Source organism: Apodemus sylvaticus, chromosome 2 (genome assembly GCF_947179515.1).
Source record: "Apodemus sylvaticus chromosome 2, mApoSyl1.1, whole genome shotgun sequence".
NCBI classification, from domain to species: domain Eukaryota; kingdom Metazoa; phylum Chordata; class Mammalia; order Rodentia; family Muridae; genus Apodemus; species Apodemus sylvaticus.
Window position 1 is genome coordinate 4,423,364 of NC_067473.1, and position 22,885 is coordinate 4,446,248.

The window sequence follows — 22,885 nt, forward strand, 5'->3', positions numbered from 1 at the left end:
TAGCATACCAACCACTTGGCTGTTTTCGAGGTTTTATAGTTGATTTTTATTTGCTACCTTGGAGCCGCTTACCTGACACCCATAAGAGGAGCATGAGTTCTGGTGCCGAGTGGAGTGCCTCCCAACCAGGCCAGCTTAGCAACAGTGTGTCTTGTCAAGGTGTCATCCAGGTTTCAAAAGGCATGCTGAAATGTCTCACCATAATTACAGACAGATATGCTTGTTGGAATTTCTAGTTCTGGCAGCATGGTTTTAGAAGGTGTTAGCTATAGAAATGTTCAGGACTATTTTTTGTGGATGAAAGAACCCTTTCTACCTTTAATAGCACTCCCTGCTGAAACATACTCTACCACCTTAACACAGCTCCATCGAACAGATATGGGTATGATGTCCGCTCACAGTAATGCCTGCCCATCCATCCATTCCGTTTCAGACTGGGCCTCCTGTAGGAGCTGCAGCTGCTCATGCATTCCTATCCACTCTGATCTTCTAAAGGAGCCCACTCCTGTATTCAGTAACATGGCAGTCAATGTGGCCATTGTTGAGTTTAAAACCACTTCTCTCTCTCTGCTTCCAGATGGACCAGTTGACCTTTGAAGTCTACAACAGGGGGATTTTTCTCTAAGATCCTTCTACTTAGCAGTTTTAACAGAGTCTTAAGCAAACTGATGTATCCAGATACACTCAGGTCAAGCTAAGGAACTGCCACTTCCTGAAGTCTGCAACTGCTGTCTAACTTAACAGGCCATCATCCTGAAGTATTTCCTGTTACATTCAAGCTAGCCCCAAAGCAAGACTGAGATGGAAGAGGCAAACATCCTAGTTAAATGATCAAAAAGATCCTTTATTCAATGTAGACAGACTATTAAGTCATCAAAATAATTTATAATTGTTAAATGCCTCTTAAATATACATGATATCTTCTGAAGCTAAAAGTATTATGCACTCAAACAGTTTTTAAAATCTATTTGGAACATTAAACATGATGGCAGTAGAAAAAAAAAATCTCTTATGAAGTCCTCTATGAAAGGAAAGTGTGACAAGTTCCTGATTAGACAGAAACCATTCCATCTCCAAGGGAGAATACGAGAAACATAAATATGAATAGCAATGCCTACTTCCTGGGTTTACACTCTGTAGACCCAACTCTTTAGAATTAGTTTCTGTTTTCCCTGGATACACAAGAATCCCTTAACAGCAGCTGGGAAATAACCCAGATTCCAGTGACGCTCCTGAGATGTCACCCTCCAACAAGGTTCTTGCCTTTTCCGTCAGCAACATCTTTCATAAAGCACCTTGATTTATAGCAGGCGTGTCAAAACCAGGTGAATTATGTTGTCTCCAGCCAGGGCCCACCTTTAACCTTCTAGGCGCCACTGTTGGGAGGAGGAGCCATCGCAGATCGCCATGCCGACAGAGCCCTTCTGATCCATCAGGTCCACAGCTCTCAGGCACTGCCCAACGGACACTTGGTACAGCCGGTTGTTCTTCTAAAAAGGCAAGAAAAAGGACTTACTTTTATGTAAAAACAACCACTCTTGCAGCATGCAGGGAAGACGCAGAAATGTCAGGACTAGACAAAGCCCAGGTTCCTGTCCTCCCACAAGGAACCTTGTTTACAAGCAAGCTCCTCACCCCAAAGGTCCACTGCTGGGATCCTCCTGACCCATGGCACTTCATGAGTCGGGGTGGATCTGATGAGCGAGTTTCTGACATGTCAAGGCAAAGGAGGTTGTTTAAAATCAACTCATGTTCTTCATTATAAATCCAGACCTAGTAACAAAAGCAAAAAAATATTTTAAAAAACAAGCACTGCTGTAGGTACTGGAATGGCCTGAATAAGGCTTCAGTGTGTGGTCCCCTGACCACTCACACTGTCCCCAAGCACCACCTCAACCATCAGAAACAGTCAACTGGGAGGTGAAGGCGGCCTTCTGTCCCTGGGTCGTGGGGCATGTCCTTGAAGGGGACTGTGGGGCCACCTTCCTCTCCTTCCCTCTTGAACAAGCCATAAAGCAGCTTCCTCTGTCATTTGCCCCCACGATTGCCCACTTTGCTGACATCACATGAGTGACACCAACCATGCTCAGAGCCCACCAAAAATAAGGCCAAAACAAAGCCACCCCTCCTCCTCTTCTCAGCCAGCTTAACAGTGTTATCCCAAAGAAACCCAGGCAGTGGACACTGATTTAACTGAATTTAAGTGATCACATCATTGTAAATTGTTTCGAGTTTTAGAGTCTGGTGACAGAATTCTTTTAAGTCACCGACCTGTACAGCTTCAAAGAGCTACAGGAGCTGTGGACAAGAACGTGTGAAGCTGATTACTTACCACAGTCCTGGTCTGCTGGATAATGATGTGCCTAAGCTGTTCTGGCCACAATGTCAGGTAGCAATGTCTGCTGTAAGATGATGGATTTTACCTGGGTCACCCTGAGGCAGAGTATCCCTTGGATATAAATGCAAATGATCTTGGTTTCGGGATCCAGCTTTCAGTGAGACACGCCCAGTAGATGTTAGAACACCCAGCCTTGCTTCAGGCCCTGCACTGGCCACTTGAAACCAATACAACATGGAACTGCAGTTTATTACACTTTGAGTATTAAGGAGCTACAGTATCAGTAAGTCTGCCCGTGGAAGTCTTGTGCCTGTGATGGCTCAGTGGAAAGGTGCCTGCGGCCAAGCCTGATGCCCTCACTTCCAATCCTGCCCTCACATGATTCAAGAACTCACTACTGCACTCTGTCCTCTGACCAATGTGTGTACAATCATTAACCGGTTTTTCTTAAGCAGTATATTCTAGAAATATCCAGGCATACATTCTATTTGTCAAATGGCCAAGTGTTTTTTCTATTACTCTGTGATACTAACCCTAAAATGGAACAGCCATCAGAGGCCAGTCCTGACAGAGCCTCCAGTCTAAATCACTGTTAGGTTATGCTGTCAGCCTGAGCACTAACAAACCAAACTAAATTATCTGCTTATATTTTAATATTGAAAAGACAAACTAACTGTGGATTAAATGAACCAAAATTCTGTTTCAGTGTCCCCTAATGAGCTATAAAACTGGTCAGGAAAATCTGACTCTGGTCAGTCCTCTACTGAGGACTTTAAGGTCTGAAGAAAAGCAGCACTTCCCATGCCATACTAAAAACACAGCAGTCTAAACAACTGACAGACAACGGGCAAAGGCAGAGAGAGAAACACAGAGAAGACAAAGCAGCCACTGTCAAAGTTCTCTGAAGTTCTTTTGCAACCTAGAATTTGAGGAAAGTGCTTCCTTCTGCAGGGTGACTGCACGGGGAGGTGCAACCCACCTGAGTTGGGTCTCCATAGTCACAGACCTTAAGCAGCACTAGGCCTCCTTTCTGGCTGGAGCGGCCCTGAGCCACCAGGCATTTGTTGGTCTGCAAGTGGTAGAGCTGCAAAAGAAGATAGTACTCTTGAAACTTCCTTGCAGATGACACCTTGGTGCTTAGGGGACGTGCACAGAGTGGGGAGTGCTGTCCACAGTCCCAGGAAAGCACCCACGAGCTAAGATGAAGACATAAAGCCAAGCATGGTGACTTATCATTCAGTCATGAAGCTGAAGCAGATCATTAATATATGGACAGCCTGGGCTAAAGAACAAAACCCTATGTATATGCTGGTCTGGGATGATCTATGCTGGAAGGGTTTTCAACTATATGGGCAAAAAATATCTATCTTTACTTAAGAATACTCAGTAAACACCTAGATATTTGTCTGGGGCTTTATAAACAAGGAGAAAAGTACTAGGCTCCATTCTCCTTAAATACAAAAGTTGGGAGATATGCCCTTAGGAAGTTAAAGAGCGAGGTAAGAACAGCAGTTTTCCAGCTGTGTGTGTGGTGTCTGCACGGGTGTAATGGGCACAATGTGTAAGCATGCTTGTACAAGATTCCCCACCTTGTTCACTGAGGCATGAGGTGTCCCAAACCCAGAACTCATCAGCTGGGTTTGTTCTAAGGATCCTATCTCTGCCTTCCAAGCACTGGAATTACAAGTGGGCCACCATATCTGCCCAGTCTCTACAAGGATTCTAAGATCCAAAACTCCCATCCCCACACTGGGCTGCAAAGTGCCTTATCAACTGAACCATCTCCCCAGCCTCCAGAAAGCCAGTTTCAGAAATTACTTGGAAAAGTGTAACTAACTTCAGGGCAGATCCTCAAGCCATAAGTGTAACTGAAAAGGGCCCGGTGTACCTCAGGAGTGTGTTGGTGTGACATCTTATTACATGTTACACCGATTAACTGCAACCTTCAGTCTCTGTCTGAAGGAGAGTCTGAGCAGAAGCAGCGGCTGCACTCCTGCTCATCCCTGTGAGGTCCTCTCAGGCCTCGCACTGCCCGGCCCGCTCTTGGAATACAACACACCCTACAGAGGGCTGCAGTCCCTCCAAGGCAGGAGTACAGATAAGTAAGGATCTTGACCTCGGTGAAAACAGCAAACACATTTAAGACTTCTAAGCTTTCTACTTGAGTAGAGGGAAGTCCCCAAAAGAGAACAGTTACATTTCTGTAATCACAGCCCCTCCCCACAAACCCTCAGGACCGCCAGCTCACCCTTCCACGCAGCAGGACTCTGGGGCGCTTGGGCCCTCTGTTGATGAAAACGGGCTGCTGAGGCTTGGCATTCGGGCCAGGTATCTGCATCTCCGGGTAAATATTATCCAAATACCACTTGAATGATTGACAGCCCAATTTCTTCCTCAATTCAACTCGCTCACTGATATTCCCAAAGCTTTTGGTCTTCAGATCAGGTCTTAAGGAAAAATATTGCTCCTAAGTTTAAAAAAGAATGAAATTTGCTGGAAATAAAATATTCTATGAGGAGTCCTGAGTTTTCTTGGGGGTTTTTGGTTGTTCTTTTTTTTTTTTTTTTTTTTGATTTGGTTTTTTTATTTTTTATTTTTCATTTTTTTCGAGACAGGGTTTCTCTGTGTAGCCCTGGCTGTCCTGGAACTCACTCTGTACACCAGGCTGGCCTCGAACTCAGAAATCCACCTGCCTCTGCCTCCCAAGTGCTGGGATTATAGGCTTGTGCCACCACTGCCCGGCCGGTTTTCTTAATGTCAAAAAATATCGATGGGAACTTTCCACATGCCTGTCACTAACCATAACATAAATCCCATTTCACAGAAGACAATGGGGAAAAACTCAGCAGATAATGTGTCAGGTCAATGGCTCTCAGACTCTAGTCTGCCATTCTCAACATAAACCCATCCAGGATCCTTAGCTATGGATACTGACCTCGTTAAAAATTAAAACTGAGCCAGGCATGGTTACACATACCTTTAATCTCAGCAGTAGAGAGGCAGAGGTAGGCCTACCTCTGTGACTTCAAAACCAGCCTGGTCTCCGTAGGGAGCTGCAGGCCAGTCTAGACTCTCAAAAACATGACCACTAACGAAAACAACAAAAAGACCTCAACATAGTTTTAATTTTTTTTAATTAATAGAAACTCATTTTCAATACAAAAACTTGTAGTTTTTATTAGGTGGCTCATACATATATTTACCCTGCTGCTGTCTGTTGCTGTAATCAGAAAGCTTTGTTCTGGTGAGGAGGGCTGCCTGCCTGGGTGAGTATGTGGCAGGCACTACAATCCTATGGGGTGGCTCTCTCTCCACCTTTAGGTAGGACTCTTCGTCTACTGAGCCATCTCACTGTTTTAAAAAGACAACCTCATGGAAAAGTGTAGTTGAAACAGAAGAAGTATTTTTAAATTCCTATTACAAGTAGTTGTAGTTACTCTTGTATTAAACATTTAATACTGTAACAGTTATTTGTAGCTTTTTGAAACAGTACAAACACACAGCTCAGACTGGCCTCTAATTAAGTCGTGCCTCAGCCTCCCAGTGCTGGGATCACCACCACACAGCACATGCCTAGCTTGTAACCCAGGAACTCTGACATGTTAGTTACCATAGCACATAAGAATCAAAGCGGTGAAGTGCACATTTGGTTTTGTGTCTTCTTTGATCTTTTTACACATGCAAGACTTACAAAACATACACTAGTTACTTGAAAAACACTGCTCTATGGCTATGTGGTTCTTCCAAATACTGATACACTTCACCATAATGGCACACTTACAAGCTTATAGTGGTTTTCTGTTGTGTTGTTTTTGAAACAGGGTCTCATTGTATATCCCTGGCTTTGTAGACAAGGTTGGCCTTATCTGTCTGCTGGGATTACAGCTGTGGGCTACCAAGTCCTGGTGACTTTTTTTTCTTCCAATCTTTTACTTGAAAGTTGAATTTTATCATTTTACAAGCCTTGGGTCGATTTGAAAAGACACTGCCAAGTGTCACATGCAAGTGCTCCTGGGGAACAGAACAACTCGGCCCTCAGCTCACACTGCTGCACTAGGTGACAGCCTGGGAAAATCAGCACCAGTGAAAAAGGAGCCACCCCTGAGCTGACACTGAGTGCCCTCCATGACAAGGGAATAACAATACTCAAGGGGCTGAGCTCCACAGAGCGCTGGGTTAGGAGAGGGAGGAGGCAAACAGAGCCTTGGCGCGCTTGGGGCCTGCCTCTGTTCCCAGCTCCCTCCTCCTCAGCAGTCAAGGCCTGGGCATCTGTTGCCATTTACATTTACCTCGTAGGGCAGATTACGTTCCCTTATTCAGCTTTGTTTCCAAAGCCAGAGCTCAGGTACCTAACCAGGTGTGCTGTGTGTGTTCCTGTGGTCCAGAGCGTGAGGGCTGAAGGCTGGAGACGGAGACCAATGACAGTAGCAACTGCACACAATTAATCACAGCAACCTCCTCATAGACTTAACATGTAAATCCCAGCACTCAGGAAGCAGAGATAGGCGAGTCTCTGAGTTTGAGACTAGCCTGGTCGACAAAGTGAGTTTCAAGATAACCAAGGCTCGACAGAGAAACCTTATCTCGAAAAATGAGGGGGGGGGGAGGAAAGGGAAGGAGGGACGGAGGAAGGGAGGGAATATGAGAATGAATATATGTAGACAACCCAAATACCCATCAAATGATGGACAGAGTATCCCTGAGCAACAGGAAGCAGTGAGGTGCCGAGAACAGGCCAGTCAAAACACAAATGCCCAGTGAAAGCCACAGGAAAGGGTACAGATGTGAGAGAGCTGTATCAAAGTCTGCGGAGCCAGGAAACAGATAAGCCACTGTGGGCACAGGGACAGTGTTTCTTCCTGGTGTGACAGAGCTGCTCCAAATGCTCCAAAGCTGACGTGTGAATCACACGTGATAAAGAGGCTGCAGAGAAAACAAAGCTACAGTAGGCAGCGTAGAAACAGGAACGCAGTGCTGCTTCCGATACTTGTAACGTCCCAGCAAGCAAAGAGTAAGAACCGAGCTGAGTGGACCCTGGTGAGACGGGCCCAGAGGACAGCTCAGCAGCAAAGGTCGGCCAAGGAGACTCAGGCAGAGGACGCAGGAGGCAGCAAAGCCATGGCCAGGCACACTCACCTTGTACTCATCCAGCCAGACATGTGCCAGTCTCAGGGAGTTGTGTGTCATGGTGTCCTGGCCTTCGGGAGATCCATATGGTCGCCTTTTTCGGAAAATGTGTCCCACTCTTGAGCAAGGGATGATGAAGAGCTTGCCGCCACACATCCAGATCTGGCCAGAAGCAAACAGGAAGCTCAGGGAAGCAGCCCCGCCAGGACGGAGCCCTATGAATGGTGGCTACGCGGCTTACAGGCGCTTCTCTCACCACACATGCTCAGAAGAGAGTGGGGCATTTAAAAACTAGGCCCTTCTGAAATTAAAAATACAACCAATTGTGTCATCATCTTTGGTTGCTCTTAAGGATTTAAGGACAAGGAACACTTATTACCTGGTCTTCTGTTTTCATGTACTTTCTTATAACGTATGCTTTGTTTCTAAGAAAATTTGTTTTTCATATGTATTTATGTGTTGTCCCTGCACATGCATACATATTTACATGTGTGTGGGCACATATGAACATACAAATGTACATGCACATACATAAGAGTGAACATTGAGGCCTGAGGTTAATCCTGGGACTCTTGGGGATGGGCAGGTAGCCTAGTGGTTAAAAGCACTGGCTGCTCTTCCAGATGTCTTAAGTTCAAATTCCAGCAACCACATGGGTGTCTCACAACCTTTAATGGCATCTGATGCCCTCTTCTGATGTGTAGATATACATGCATACAAAAACGCCCACATACAAAACTAAACTAAATTAAAATTTTATCTTGGGGGTGGGGTTCCTTTGTCACTCTTCTGCCTCATACTTTTGAGACGGGGTCTCAATCCCACCCGGAGCTCACCTGTCTGGCTAGTCTCACTACCTAGCTTGCTCTGAGGATCTGTGTGTGCTTTCCAAGGCTACAGTTACAGATGAGGAGTCTTGCCAACCTGGATTTACACTGGCTTTGGGGATCCAGACTCCTTTACACTTACTTGCAAGGCAAGTGCTTTGACCACTGAGCCATCTCCTCAGCCACAAAAGTATTTTTTAAATAAATTATACAGAGTGACTCAGATTCCAAAGAATTTAATTCTAGGGCTGGCAAGATGTCTCAGTGAGTCAAACTGCTTGCCTCCAAGCCCAATGACTCAAGTCCAGTCCCTAGGGTCCACAAGGCAGGAGGAGGGGCCTTCCTCACACTCGCCAGAGACATGCAGGAACTTGGTTCTAGGGCTGACAGGACAGCACCTGGTCTCAGTCCCCAAGACCTACACGGTAGAGGCAGAGAACCATCTCCTACACACTGTCCTCTCATCTCCATATGCACGTCATGCTATGTCTGTCAGACGCATATACACTTACCATTTGTGAGAGTCACTTACTTTTGCTAAAAAGAGAACAAAAAAAAACTAAACTACTGACCTCTATATAAACTTTCAACCTGAAAAGTTATGGGAAAAAACTGCCCTTTAAAGCAATGTGATGGTATGTTTCTCAATTGTAAACAGACATGCTTAAATTCTGTGCTGCGGTCTGCCGGGACGCCGCAGTCAGAGTGGCTGGTGGAGCTCCAGAGTTTCCCTCTGCCCTAAACTGCAATCATATTCTATTACAAACAATTCAGTAACAATACACACAAAATCAAAATTACCCGAAAAGAGATTTCCAGATTTTCTCCTCCCCAGATATCCATGCCACTGTCATACTGTCCAAGGTCATTGAAATACTGTCTGTTCATGGCAAACAATCCTCCAGCCATTGTAGGTGACCTAGAAAAGGGCCACAGCCTGTGCTCATTCCATAGAACCAATTACCAACTGTTTACAAAGTCTCTGTGATCCTGGGGCACAGAAGATTAGCTGTCATTAAAGAAGTGGTAACAATAAAGGATAAAAGATATCCATCTAATAGGAAACAAGCTAGGTCATAGACTGGAATTTTCTGGATTGCCGAGGCTGTATTAGGAATCTGGCATAAGGTTACATTCTACATATCAAGGTACTTTTCTTATTGTAAGTGACTTTGATAGGAACCCAAAGGCAATGACTATAATTCCCTTTAATGGCCTGATAGAGGGGAACAAAAGCTGACTCCAGGATCTAACACAGAAAATCTCAAATTTTTGAGAAAGACAGACATCAGCAGTGGCTCTCAAGGTGGATGGCTGTGCCAGCAGTGCTGTCTGTAATGTTAAAGCACATGTAGCACTCTACACATTTATAGTCATTGTGCTTGGCATGTGGGTGGGGTGGAGAGGCCACTGCTAACATCTGCTTTGAGGCCTGGCCAGGGATGCTGATAACTGCTAAACTACATGAGGGTTCCTCCATCCCCCACAGCAGCTTGCCAACAAAAGGCAATGCCATTAAAGCTTAGATTGCAGCTGTCCTGCAATAAGAAAAGCTTAATCCCAACTTCCAGGCGTCTGATCCCTTGATCTGGAGTTAAGGAATCATGGTAGGCTCTACTGGTTGAACTGCCTATAGAAAAGAGGAAAAATACTCAACAAGGACTCTAGAATGTCTAGCAAAAGAACAGACAGATAAATAATCAGGCAATTAGGGAGATAAGTCACATAAAAGAGAAACTGTCCACAATAATTAATGTGGAGATGCAAAGTTTTAGTTATGAAGGCATTAAACAGACTCCAAAATAACTATCAATATACTCAAGACAAAAGACAAGATTGAAAGCTTAGGAGAAAAGTAGATACTCTAAAAACATTTCCACATGGCCTTGGGATGTGGCCCAGGTGGTAAGGGGGCTTGTCTAGCAGGCAGAAATCTCTAGCTTCAGTCCCCACCACTGCATAAACCAGGTATGGCAGGTACATGACATGGGCCCCATCTGTCTTAAGACAATAAGACCTATGTATAAATGTCTGGAAAACACTCTGTAAAAAGTACTTCCAAAAGAATCAAAACTAAGACAGCCATGACAGCATTTGTAAATGACGTCGCAGGGAAGGAGGTGTTCTCCCGGGGAATGGCACTTGGTGTATCAGCCACACCTAAAGCAGGCCCCAGGCCCTATGATAGTTGGCCAACACAAAACAGACTCTGGGCATTGTGTGTGTGTTTTCATTGTGCTTGGTTTTGTTTGTGTTTATTTTTTTATGAAAGAATATGAAGTTGGGTGGGTAAGGAGGAGATATCTGGGAGGAGTTGGTGAAGAGAAAGAATATGACCAAAATATCTTGTAGGAAAAAAATTTAAAAACACTATAAATAAATAAATAAATAAATAAATAAATAAATAAATAAATAAATAAATAACTGACTGACTGACTGACTGACTGACTGACGTGACTTCTTGTTGAGAAAGTGTATGGAAACACAAGTTTACTGAAGTTAGCCCTAGGTCTCATCCTGAAATATCCAATCACAGATATGCAAATATTTTAAAATGCAACAAAAAATTTGGAATCTAATACACTTCTGGTCTCAAATGAAGATATATGCAGCCTGTGGTAATGAACTGAAGATGCGTCTGATACAGGAGAGCCCAAAGTACTCCAGGAAACAGTTACCCATTCACATCTCCTACAAGCTACACAGCACTTATTGGCAACTGAGAGTTTCTTATTCTTAACTTTTGGCTGGGTTTATAGAAAACTACACCCCTTAAGAATCCTTACTAGGCCAGGTGCGGTGATGTACACCTTTAATCCAAGCACTTGGGAGGCAGAAGCAGATGATCTCTGAGTTTGAGCCTGGTCTACAGACTCAAGTTCCAGGACAGTCAGAGCTGTTACTCACAGAAACGCTATATTAAACAAAAAACCAAAACCAAAATTTGTTGTTGTGGTTTTGAGACAGGGCCCTTTTATAATGCTATATAGGCCAGGCTGGCTTCAAACTCATGGATTTGACTGCCTCTGCCTCCCAAGTGCTGTATCACATTAAAGGTGTGTATCACCACTGCCCAGCTTAAAATTGTTTTTGCTGGGTAAATTTAGTCAATGCTTTTGCCCCTTACAAAGAAGCAATTTTCTTTAATCTACTGTTCTTTTCTTTTCTTCCCCTCCCCTCCAAGACAGGGTTTCTCTGTGTAGCCCTGGCTGTCCTGGAACTCACTTTGTAGACCAGGATGGCCTCGAACTCAGAAATCCGCTTGTCTCTGCCTCCCAAGTACTGGGATTACAGGCGTGCGCCACCACCGCCCAGCTCTACTGTTCTTTTCTAAAGAAAGGCTAGTGGAATGGACTCTTCCAACCTCTCTTACCTGATCGGGGCCGTGGCGCCTTCAGCGCCTCCCAGCTCAGATACCGGAACTAGGTCCCACTTGAAGTGCAGCCCCCAGTTGAAACCTCCCCGGACCACTGGGGATGAGCTGTACGCAAGTGTGTCCGCACTGATGATGTCAATCACAGGGCACACCACTGTGTGCGGGTCCTCAAGGATGACGGCCAGCAGGGGCTGTAACCACATCACGTTCACTTCACAGTGGCTGTCCAGGAACACCAGGACTTCTCCTGCAGAGGTGAAGGAGAAGATCAAAAGAGTGGTGCTTCACACCTGACCAACCACCAGCATGGGTGGAGATGTTATATACAGACTATGGCCACCATGACCAACCCATCAAGAAACCACCCTCTGCACTGCTAACTGGGTTCAGGGCAAGTACTATAGCCAAGAGTTTTTTCTGAAGTGTACACTTTTCTCAAGAGAGGGAAATACATGCAAAGTCCCAACAAGCTGTCAGGCAACTCAGGAGACTTTTCTGCTGACAGCCAGAAGTGTTGTGGTGCAGGGACAGTGGCCAGCTGCGCAGAGCCCACTGTCATTAGTCATTTAGTCACAGTATCTTATTTAACATGCTCCTGCCTTGGGGACCATTACTGTCCCAGATGGCCCAGCACCCCTGAGAACTCGTGAGCACCTCACCCTGATTTCTGGAGAGAGGAGTGAGGCCCGCAGGGTGGAATCCCAACTGCTGTGCCAACCACAGTGGGAGGGACACTGTCCATACACACCACCTCTCCCTGGACTCTGCACTGCGCCACCTCCATCTCACTTCTGACCATTTCCCACAGGGCTGGCTCTAAGGAGTCCATGCAGCCTTCTAATTAGCAAGCTATAAATGACAAACCTCCATCTGTACGTTGTGATAAATGTGAGCAGGTTAAAAACTGTTGGTTTTGAGAACTCCAAATCTCCTTGAGAAACTCAAATGTTACCAGAGAGCAACATCAAAGGAGATTTGATAGGACTTATCAAAACACTGATCACTGACAAAAATATCCCAAAGTTTTCAGTGATGACAGCAAATTAATCACACAGTTGCCTGTTTGTCCAGTTAAATAAGGACATATAGCATCCCTAACGCAGGAGAAGGTGCCCTCCTCAGCACCAGCCATGGTCAGCAGGACACCAGGTCAAGGTTTCCATAAGAAGAAATGTCCTCATAGCGTTCCTAACCATGATCAACTGCTTTTTCCATGAGGACAAGTTAATTAACCAAATGCAGTAGGATTCCACCTGGCCACGGCGACCGCACACTGCTTGAACCTGATGAATCCTATGCCATTGCTAAGTGGAGATCACCAGATCATAAAGTAAGTATGCACTGCAACAGTGCGGCCCTCGGGTCTCCTCAGCTGTCCTTAGCTTACCCTCTCCAATGACCCAGCAAGGCCAACATCCTTAGTCTTTGGCTAAAGGCCTGGAGATGCAGACCTCAAGGCACTGGCGTTGGCTGGATGCAGAAGGGCTGTTCTCCTTACTATCCACTGCTTCAGGTCATGGTAAGTTTTTAGAGAAAAAGACAAAATTCCAGGTGAAGTCCCAACTAAGCCCAGCAGGTACAGCAGGCCAGGCTACAGTGGACTGGCAGTGCCCAACTCAACTGCCTGTGTGGGGCAGAGAGGAGGTCTGAAACAGACACTTCCAACAGGGAAGGAGGGGATACCACTATGAGGGACCTGCTCCAGTTAGGACTTCTGACACATGAGCACGTGAGTGGCTCTAAACAAATTCATATATCTATATGTTTAAAGGAAAGTATTTCAGTCAAAATCCATAAAAGAAAATCAGAAAGGCCAACCTTACACCTCTGTCTTTCTAGGTCTGTAATCCCAGCACTGGCAGAAGCAGGGGCCCAGAAGTAAAGATCATCCTCAGCTACATAGCAAGAATGAAGCCAGCCTGGGACCAAATCAAAGAGACAAAAAGGAACAAAAGGCAGTGGCTGAGGTGTGACTTCTGTAGAAGGCTGCATCTGGCACCTGTTCTGATCTTTTCAGGGAGAGATTAGCATATCGTGAGTGACCGAGGCTTTAAAACCTCCCAGTAACAGTGTAATCAATCTTGTTTACCAAGTGGAATCCTTATAATGATTCCAGAGGTGTGCACTCCACACTAACAATTAATAGTATAATTCAAGTCAAGTAGTTTGGAGGTTAAATGTTTCTATTTTAAATTTTTAAAAGTTCAGTTGCATGTTGGCTTGGACTTTCCTACTTAAGTAAGCAAGCAAGATAAGAAACCTGTTTGAGAGGCCAATAATTAACTGAGAGGCCAGTACAGAAATAGGCCAGCGAGGGCTCTAGCAGCGATCTCTGTACTCTGTGCTTTGGGGCAGCAAGTCAGTTATAAAATCTTTTCAAACAGAACTCGCTTCTTCATTCCTTTGGGTGATCGCCAATGAAAACGTAGTATGGGGTATGAATGAGAATGGTCCCCACTAGCTCATGTTCACTGAATGCTTGATCCCCAATGGGTGGAACTGTTTAGAAAGAACTGGGGGTATAGCCTTGCCAGAGGAGGTGTGTTATTGGAGGTGGGCTCTGAGGCTTCAAAAGCCCATGGCAAGCCTGATTAGTTGTGTCTTTGCCTCTTTCTCACCTTCGGCCTCTGTGCCATGTGTGCCTGCTTACTGTCTGTCATGCATGGACTAACCCTCTAAAGCCATAAGCCCTAAATTAAAGGTTTCTTTTATAAGTTGCCTTGAACATGGTGCCTCTTCAAAGCAACAGAACAGCAGCTAAGAGGTATGGCTTTTTGTGGGCCTCTGTAGGTGTCCAGCAGCACAGAGCCATGGCATGGATATACCTGTAGCGTGGGCTGCTCCGATCATTCTTCCTCGGATCAATCCCTCACGCTTCATATTTCTTATGACCTTGACTTTTGCAGGAAGGTATCTTTGGATGTACTCATCTAGTTCTCCTTTCAAGTCATCTAAAACAGAACAGTTCCATAATTACACGACACAAGATATACGGCAAGCATCTTATAACTATTTCTAATGTATCTGCCATGTATGCCAAAATCTACAAGTGATCAAAGAAATGTGTTAGACTGCCTCACTATAAAGCATTCTAGTACCCTCTGTAGAACACCACCCAGAGCAAAGCTGGAGCCCAACCACGAGGGATTGCTGCCTTAGATGTATATTTCCACAGACAGTGTCTGAAATGAAGTCAAATGTGAAGGTTCTTGCCTGCAATCCCAGAACTCAAGGCTGAGACAGGAGGACTGCTGTAAATTCAAGTGCCATGAAAGCCACTTGAGGCCAACCTAGACTACAAAAGAGATGCTCTTATCTTTAAACAAGTCCAAGCTGAGTATGCTGATGCACACCTTTGATCCTTGCACTAGGTTGCAGAGGCAGGCAGATCTCTGTAAATTCAAGGCCAGCCTGGTCTGTGTAGCAAATTCTGTTTTGTTTTGTTTTCTTTTGTATAGTTTTAAGACACGGTTTCTCTGTGTAGCCCTGGCTGTCCTGGAACTCACTCTGTAGTCCAGGCTGGCCTCGAACTCAGAAATCTGCCTGCCTCTGCCTCCCAAGTGCTGGGATTAAAGGCGTGCGCCACCACTGCCTGACCTAATTCTAAGACGAATTGTAGCCAATTCTAAGACGTCCATGACTATAAAGACCCTGCTTCAAAAATGAAAACAAAAATGGTAAGTTTTGGTGTCTATGACCTTTTCTAAGGTTTCTCCCATAAGGTTTCCATATTTACCCAGGTCTCGTGGGTGCTGTCTTCATCTGTCAGGCCCTGCATGGTGCTACGGAGGTCTAATGAGATGCTGACATGGGAAGGCCTCCGGGCTCCCCAGTGTCTGCAGTGCTGTGCCCAAGGGAGGCAGCTGGGAGCCAGGCAGCCAGGCATGCACTCAGCTCTACCACTCAAGCTAGGTTCGGGGAAAAGCCTCTTTCTTTCCTTCTTTCCTCTTTCCTCTTTTTCCTCTTTCCTCTTTCTTTCCTCTTTCCTCTCCTTTCCTTTTCTTTTCTTGTTTTCTTGTTTTGTTTTTGACACAGTGTCTCTGTGTAGCCCTGGCTGTCCTGGAACTTAGTAAACCAGGCCAGTCTTGAACTGAGAGATCTGCCTGCCTCTGCCTCCAGAGTGCTGGGATTCAAGGTGTGCACCACTACACCTAGCTAGGTCACTTATTTTTGTATCTCCATCTCGGTAAAAATGGATTCAAAAGCTTGAAGGAAGCTAAGAGCTGAACAGGAGTAAAACAATATAAAAATTTTCTTTGCAAATATCTACAATTAAAAAAAGATACCTAAAATACATAGTGATTCTCAGAAAACTGGCATTCAGATAACATCTAATAGCTTTCTGAGTGCAGTTCACTCTATTCTGGAAATAATTGGTGTAGCAGACTTATTCTAAAAGCATGGTCCACCACACTATACCATGTGAAAAGTGCCAATCTCAAAAGGGGACACCCTGCATATCAATTTGCATCACATTTTTGAAATGACAAAACCCAGAGGCTACAGGGAAGAATTTCAGGGACAAAGGCAGAGTATCACTCTAAAGGGAACACCAGGGGCTATTGGATGATGCAATGTGCTTCTCAAGGCTGTGCTATTGCTGACAGCAATCTTTATGCAAGATAAACTGACACTTCTCCACCGTGGAATTCTGCTTTCTACACAGTACTGTAAGCAGGAAAAACAACCAACATGGGAAATTGGGGGAAGGGCAAGTGGAAGTCTTCTTAAGCTTCTATGAATCGGAGCTTCATTCATAATGGACATTTTTTTTTTTAAAAAAAAACAAACCAAAGGAAAATTCCCCCAGGGCATTTTTGGATACCACTGTAGACAGATTCCAAAGATAAAGAACTTCAGCAAAATCATCTGCTAGTGAATAGATAGGCTGTATGCCATCACACAGTGGGTAAGCATCCATAAACTGTGACCATTCATAGAGTCACTTACCAAAGTCACTGCTGTCATCCACGAGGATGACCTCATGAAGAAGATGTGCAGGGGTGCGGTCCACAACACTGTGCACAGTCCGCAACAAGGCAGAAAAGGCTTCATTGTAGAAACAGATAACAACACTAGCAGTCGGCAGGTCAGTCGGGTAGGACTTCCTCCTACACCTTTAACAATCAAAACAAGAAAATCTGGTATTTTAAGAGGCTCAAATGTCTTAGGATATTTCCTGCCACCTTGTTCATACTCTTTCTTACATTATAGTGACGTTTAAGCATTTATGAAAATGCTGTGGTCTATTCTTTGCTTTACATCATGTTAATAATTTCACCTTTAAACTTGGTTTCTTCCTTTTGGTAGATAAGTTAATGAAGTGGTGAAGTTACTGCCTGCATAGCACTAGAGGTTAATCCAACTTCTCAAGGAGGTTTTAAATGGAAATGCAATAAGAAAACTTTGTCTTCAACAAATTTTTAGTGTTTACCCAATAATGTAAAAGAGTTAAGTAAACTGACTTCCTAGATGATATAAGAGCTTTCGTGGACACAGTAACTACTTTGAGAAACAACTGTTATCAACTTGAAGAATAGACTCCAGCCTGGCAATGGTGGTGCACGCCTTTAATCCCAGCACTCTGGCACAGAAGCAGGTAGATCTCTGAGTTCCAGGCCAGCCTGGTCTACAGAGCAAGGATTGGGGTACACTGTGGGAAACTGTACCTTCCTAACTCTGTCCTTCCTAACCTACCCAAAGCATTCTCTGACTAGCTTTAATAAAAAGAGAATAATAAATCTGATGGCCAGTTAGCTGGGCAGGAAGTAGAAGGCAGGAACTCTGGGATAAGAAGGAAGCCTTTACCAGGAGACTCGGCCCGGAGGAAGGTAGAGCCGCATGGCAGATGGAACCAGGCAGCCAGCTTAACTGAGATGAGCTAGTTGAGTGTCTGCCTAGCTAAGGCCCAAGGCTTTGAAACAATAAAAGGTCTCTCTGTGGTTACTTGGGGGAAAGCTAGTTAAGAAATAATTGCTGCCGTATTAATTTCCAGTATTAATATATACAGAAAAATAATAATCTTAACCTACTAGGAAAACCAAGGTTACACAGAGAAGCCCTGTCCCCAAAACTGAAGAAGAAAAGAGAGAAAGAAGGAGCCTACTCTGCATCCCTGGTGTCCGGCACATCCCTGTGGTATCCCAGGCGGTTACTGATGAGCAGATTAAAGGCGTGTTTCTGGTAGCCCAGGTCTCTCAATTCCTGGTCACGTTCATTGAAAATCATACCTGGAAGAGAATGAAATTATACACTCTGAAAAAGATGATCACAGCAGCCACTGCAAGGGGATGGTCCCCCCGGAGCCCTGGCTTCACCATTACAGTCATGTGGGTCCAGGTTTCAGAAGAGTAAGCTGAGGCCAACATCATCTCTTATCAATTTAATGCCATCCAAGTGTGCCCAAACCATGAATACCTGCTCAAAACCATTATGTTAACAACAATTTATATGTTGGCACACATACCTTTAACCCCAGCACTTGGAGACACAGGCAAGCAGATTACTGTCCTGGACCACATAGTGAGTTCCAGGTCAGCTAGGTATACATAGGCCTTATCTCAAAAAATAAAATAAAATAAATAAATGAATTAACAAAAAATACATCTTATTATAATCACAAGACAAATTTGTCTGTGACCTGAGGAAAAATATTTAGAATGTTCCGTAAAGGAAACAGATTATTACATCCCAAATGACCACAGCAGGCCCCAGTCTTTTCAAGTTTTTACACCCATGCCCCACAAAACTTTTACACATAAGCTTTTGCTGGGCGGTGGTGGCGCACGCCTGTAATCCCAGCACTCTGGGAGGCAGAGGCAGGCGGATTTCTGAGTTCGAGGCCAGCCTGGTCTACAGAGTGAGTTCCAGAACAGCCAGGGCTACACAGAAACTCTGTCTTGAAAAAAAACAAATCCAAAAAAAAAAAAAAAGTTTAAAAAAAAAATTGTACACATAAGCTTTTATATAAAAAGAGTTCCTATGCCAGGCAGTAGTGGCCTTTAATTCCAGCTCTGGAGAGACAGAAGCAGGCAGAATCTCTGAGTCTGAGACCAGTCTAGTCTACAGAGTAAGTTCCAGGACCACCAGGACTACATAGAAAAATCCCATCTTGAAAAACTGGGGTGTGGGGCTGGGGAAGTGCCTATGATCTCTGGGTTCAGAGTTCAATCATCTTCCCTGTCAGCAGCTCCAGTACAGATTTAATTACAACTCTGTTACTTATGGGAACAATGGGACACTTCTAGCCTTGAGTGTCACACAATTTAAAAAGCAGAGACCTGATTACTTACCTAGTTCAGAAGAAGACTTTGAGAGCCCTTCATCTGGACCTTCAAAGTGATTATTCATCAAATCGTCGATTCTGTTTGCTTTGAACTGTGGATCTAATACTCGACCTGGACCCCGAGTGAAACGTGGGTAGAATTTTTTGGGAAATGGCCCATGGGGCCCAGACCCCTTGATGGGCACATTCCTAAGGGGCTGAGTCACTTCACTGAAGTTAAAATAAATGAAAAGCAGAACTGTCCAGGTAGCAGATGTAAAAAGGCACCCATAGCAGAAATATCGGACTGTGGCGCTTCCCATTATAGACCTAGCATAGCTCAGAGGCCATTTTCAGTTTCCTAAAAAAGAAAGATAGCCACGTCAGACCTAGAACACTCCCCCATTAGCTACCGAATGCACTCACCGATTCCCAAACCACCCTACCTACCCATTGTTACCAGAGGGAAACTACACAATGTGTTAACGTTTAGAAGAACAAAGCAACAAAATAGCTGACATGTTTGCCTTGGGGTTAATGAATACTCCTTCACCTTTGCTCTGGAATGCTTTCAGTTTGGTCACTGTTTTGAGCTCTAACTTTCAAGAATAGAGTACAAGTACTGCATGTACCATCACAGGACATGTATTTGAGACAGCAGGAATGTTGTCTCATATCTATAATCTCAGTACTTGAGAGGCTAAGGCAAGATGACCCTCGAGCTCCTGGCCAACTTGTGCTACAACCAGTGAATTCCAAGACTGGCCTATAAACTAAGACCTTAGATCAAAACTAAAAGCAAACCCACTTCCCTCAAAAACCTCAAAAACCCCTATAAACAACTTGAAAAGGATAGTACTACTTTCTATTCAAAAGTTTCACCTATCCCAGAGCCTATTCTAGTTCTAACAGTTACTGTCAAATAGAGTTGTAGTAATTCTATTTTTCTCTCTCCTTAGGACGTCATGTAAAGCAAAGCTAGAACCAAGTATCATATCAAACAGCAGCACACAGAAAATAGTCCAGGTGAGCTAAGGGAAGGAAATGCTACCTTTCAAAAAATCCACGAATTTAGGGAGTCTGCATAAGATACAACTTATAAATTACTAATCTCTATAGCCAATTAAAACCATCCCCCAAAATAACAGACAAAGCAAATTAAACATTAAACATTTAATTAAACATTAAATTTCTTGTAAAAGATTATGCCTTCAACCCAGATGGTAAACAGCTCTGTTTTTACATTACTTACCAACCAAGAACTACTAGACAGTTCACAAGTCAAGTTAAAAACAAAAGTGATTCAGAGCTAAAGTAAAATGGTAATGCTAAGAAAAGGATGCTGAAGATGAGTGACCACGAGGGGCTCAGGACCGGTGAGCCACCCTGTCAGCCAGGAGTATCTTTTAAACTAAAGACATACGTGAAAAATGCAGGTGCAAGACAACATCTGGAAAAGTCCGAGAAGCCTTTACCAGGAAAAACAAGTCACAGATTTGAAACATGGGAAAGCAGAACCGTGGCCTTTAAAACAAACACTGAGTTTCAACTAAGAAAGACATTTTAACTGCCTAATATCTTGGCTCAGGGGCAGGCAATGAGCAAGCTGACAGCAATAAAAACAAGAGTACAACGTGTTCAGAAGGCCACGGGATGCGGAGGCAGGCCACAGACACACCAGCTAGGGAGCAAAACTGCCGTTTAAAGGTGGTTCTCCTCAAGCACTCCAGGCCTTCCTTCTCTTTTCCAATAGCTTATAAAGCAACTTCAGCACTCTCATGAAAGCCAGCCAGTTGGGATAAAATATCCAGGTCTGTACCAGCTGATTTCTTCATGTTCTATGACTCAAATATGTAGTGTCTTGCACAATAGAGTATCACCCAAGTTCTAGAAGATAACCAGGAGCAATGACAATAACTTGTAATGTTTGGGGGTCTTTGGAACCTCCAACTTCAAAAGAAGAAAAACATTCCTAGCACTGAAGTTCTTAAGTTAGCGTCTAGTAGGAATATTATTGCCAATAAAGAATAACTCTTTTATGTATCTATATAGATACACTTTTTGTATAAGATAGGGTCTATCTACATGTCCCTGGCTGTCCTGGAACTTACTACATAAACCAGGCTGACCTGAACTCGAAGATCCACCTGCTGCTACGTCTAAAGTGCTGATTAAAGATGTGTGCCACTAAACCTGGGTAAACATGTATGCTTTAAAACTTCTACAGTTGTAGGTTTCCATATAGCTTTTGGGGGAATAGAGGGATGGAGTGAGGGAGAAAGGGGAAAGAGAAAATGAACTGTCTGAGAATTCAGATGCAATAGGTCAGTTCTTAGAACACTAGCTCTGGGGAATCAGGTAGCCTAGATGGCTTACAATCCTTTAAAATGTTAAGCCTTCATAAAAACAAACAAACAAAAAATTTGCATTTGCAAAAACCTACCCTTTGATGAAGATGGCCTTAGTATGATGTGGCTCTCTTCAGAGAAATTCTCCACTCACTTTCAGTAGCTTTTAACACCCTGATATCTAAACTAGGATAGTTGACACTTGTTTTGGCCTAGAGACAAATCTCCATCTGTGTCAGCAAATCATACTCTTAAGGACTGGCTCTTCCCTCTGTCTGGAATTCTTTTTCTTGGGTGATTTCAGAGCTGCTTCCTTTACCTGTTTACTCCCTATTCTGCATGGCCTTCTCAACAAGGCCCTATCCCTAGGGCACCTACCTTAAAACAAATGTAGACACTAAAGAGCACACCTGGTCTTCCTGTACACGTACACATAGCTACTGCTTCAGCTAGTTCATCACCTTTAGTTCTTCTGTATTGGAAGACAAGAGAGATTAGAGCAAGAGCCTTCGGTATGCCTGATTCCTGGCAGTGTCTCCTGAGCGGCAGCTGGCATACAGAAAATATTTAATAAATATTTGTTGAAATGAATGAAGGACTGTGTAGGACAACTGTCAGTATGCTTGCCAAAATGGGAGGAATTTCTAAACATATCACTGCTAACTAATTTGGGTCAGGCAATGCCTAATATGAAGTCATGACCACTTTATTCAACAACAGTAAAAGAAAAAAAAAAAGACACTGATCAGCAGCCATATTTATTACTGGCAAAATACAAGAGACAACTCAAGGAACCTGCCAAATTCTTAATATTAAATAACAGTCTCTGTGGTGAAACCAGGAAAGTTCTTTCCATTTTATTCACAATCTCATTTTTGATTCCTTTTTTTTCCCCTCTTGGTTACCTGAAAAATGAAAAATCCAAAGAGCTCACCCGTAGGACTTGTTGAACTCTATCTAGAGTCTTCACAGAGCTCCATTCTTGCAGCCACTCCAGTCCAAACCACAAACCTAAATTGTGTCTACATTTACTCTGCTCTAGTAAGTAGCTGCTATTTCCCTTAGCCATGGTATTATTGAGAACATATTTTAGGTGGCAAATCACTGTACATGAGAGACATTTATAAAAATTAACCATTTCTATAATTTGCCATAACAATGCTTAAAGGCAACAGAACACCAGTTGTGTTTTTTTGTTGTTTTTGTTTTTGTTTTGATTTGGTTTTCTCGAGACAGGGTTTCTCTGTGTAGCCCTGGCTGTCCTGGAACTCACTCGGTAGACCAGGCTGGCCTAGAACTCAGAAATCCACCTGCCTCTGCCTCCCAGATTGCTGGAATTACAGGCGTACGCCCTGTACACCGCCTGGCTAGAACACCAGTTTTAGACAGATCAACAATCAAATATGAAAAGATACACAGCAAACACATGCCTCCTATTAGACATTAAAGCAACCAAACAGAAATCAAAACCTGAAATTCTAACTTATTCTGACAAATGACAAGTCCAGCCTACACACCAGTCTTTGCTTTACATCTTTGTTATTTCTTCTACTAACTTCAATGCCCAAGGCTGAGCCTATTTAAAGGGAAGGTCAAAGCAAATAC

At 43.9% G+C, this 22,885-nt stretch overlaps 1 protein-coding gene across 3 annotated transcripts in view; it reads right to left on the minus strand.

The window, feature by feature from the left end:
- Positions 1-817: 817 nt before the first annotated feature.
- Galnt11 (polypeptide N-acetylgalactosaminyltransferase 11) overlaps positions 818-22,885 on the minus strand; it is a 33,053-nt gene continuing 10,985 nt past the window's right edge. The window contains exons 2-12 of one of the 3 annotated variants that reach the window (XM_052172989.1): positions 18,961-19,293; positions 17,775-17,898; positions 16,619-16,785; positions 14,494-14,619; positions 11,666-11,915; positions 9,094-9,211; positions 7,475-7,627; positions 4,587-4,805; positions 3,318-3,422; positions 1,636-1,773; positions 818-1,490 (exon numbers count right to left, since the gene is read on the minus strand). In XM_052172989.1, the coding sequence (XP_052028949.1) occupies positions 1,359-1,490; positions 1,636-1,773; positions 3,318-3,422; positions 4,587-4,805; positions 7,475-7,627; positions 9,094-9,211; positions 11,666-11,915; positions 14,494-14,619; positions 16,619-16,785; positions 17,775-17,898; positions 18,961-19,255 (1,827 nt within the window). In that variant the 5' untranslated portion in view covers positions 19,256-19,293 and the 3' untranslated portion in view covers positions 818-1,358. Of the gene's footprint in view, positions 1,491-1,635; positions 1,774-2,332; positions 2,403-3,317; positions 3,423-4,586; positions 4,806-7,474; positions 7,628-9,093; positions 9,212-11,665; positions 11,916-14,493; positions 14,620-16,618; positions 16,786-17,774; positions 17,899-18,960; positions 19,294-22,885 lie in introns of those variants that run through there. The other 2 variants (XM_052172990.1, XM_052172991.1) reach the window with 2 other exon arrangements.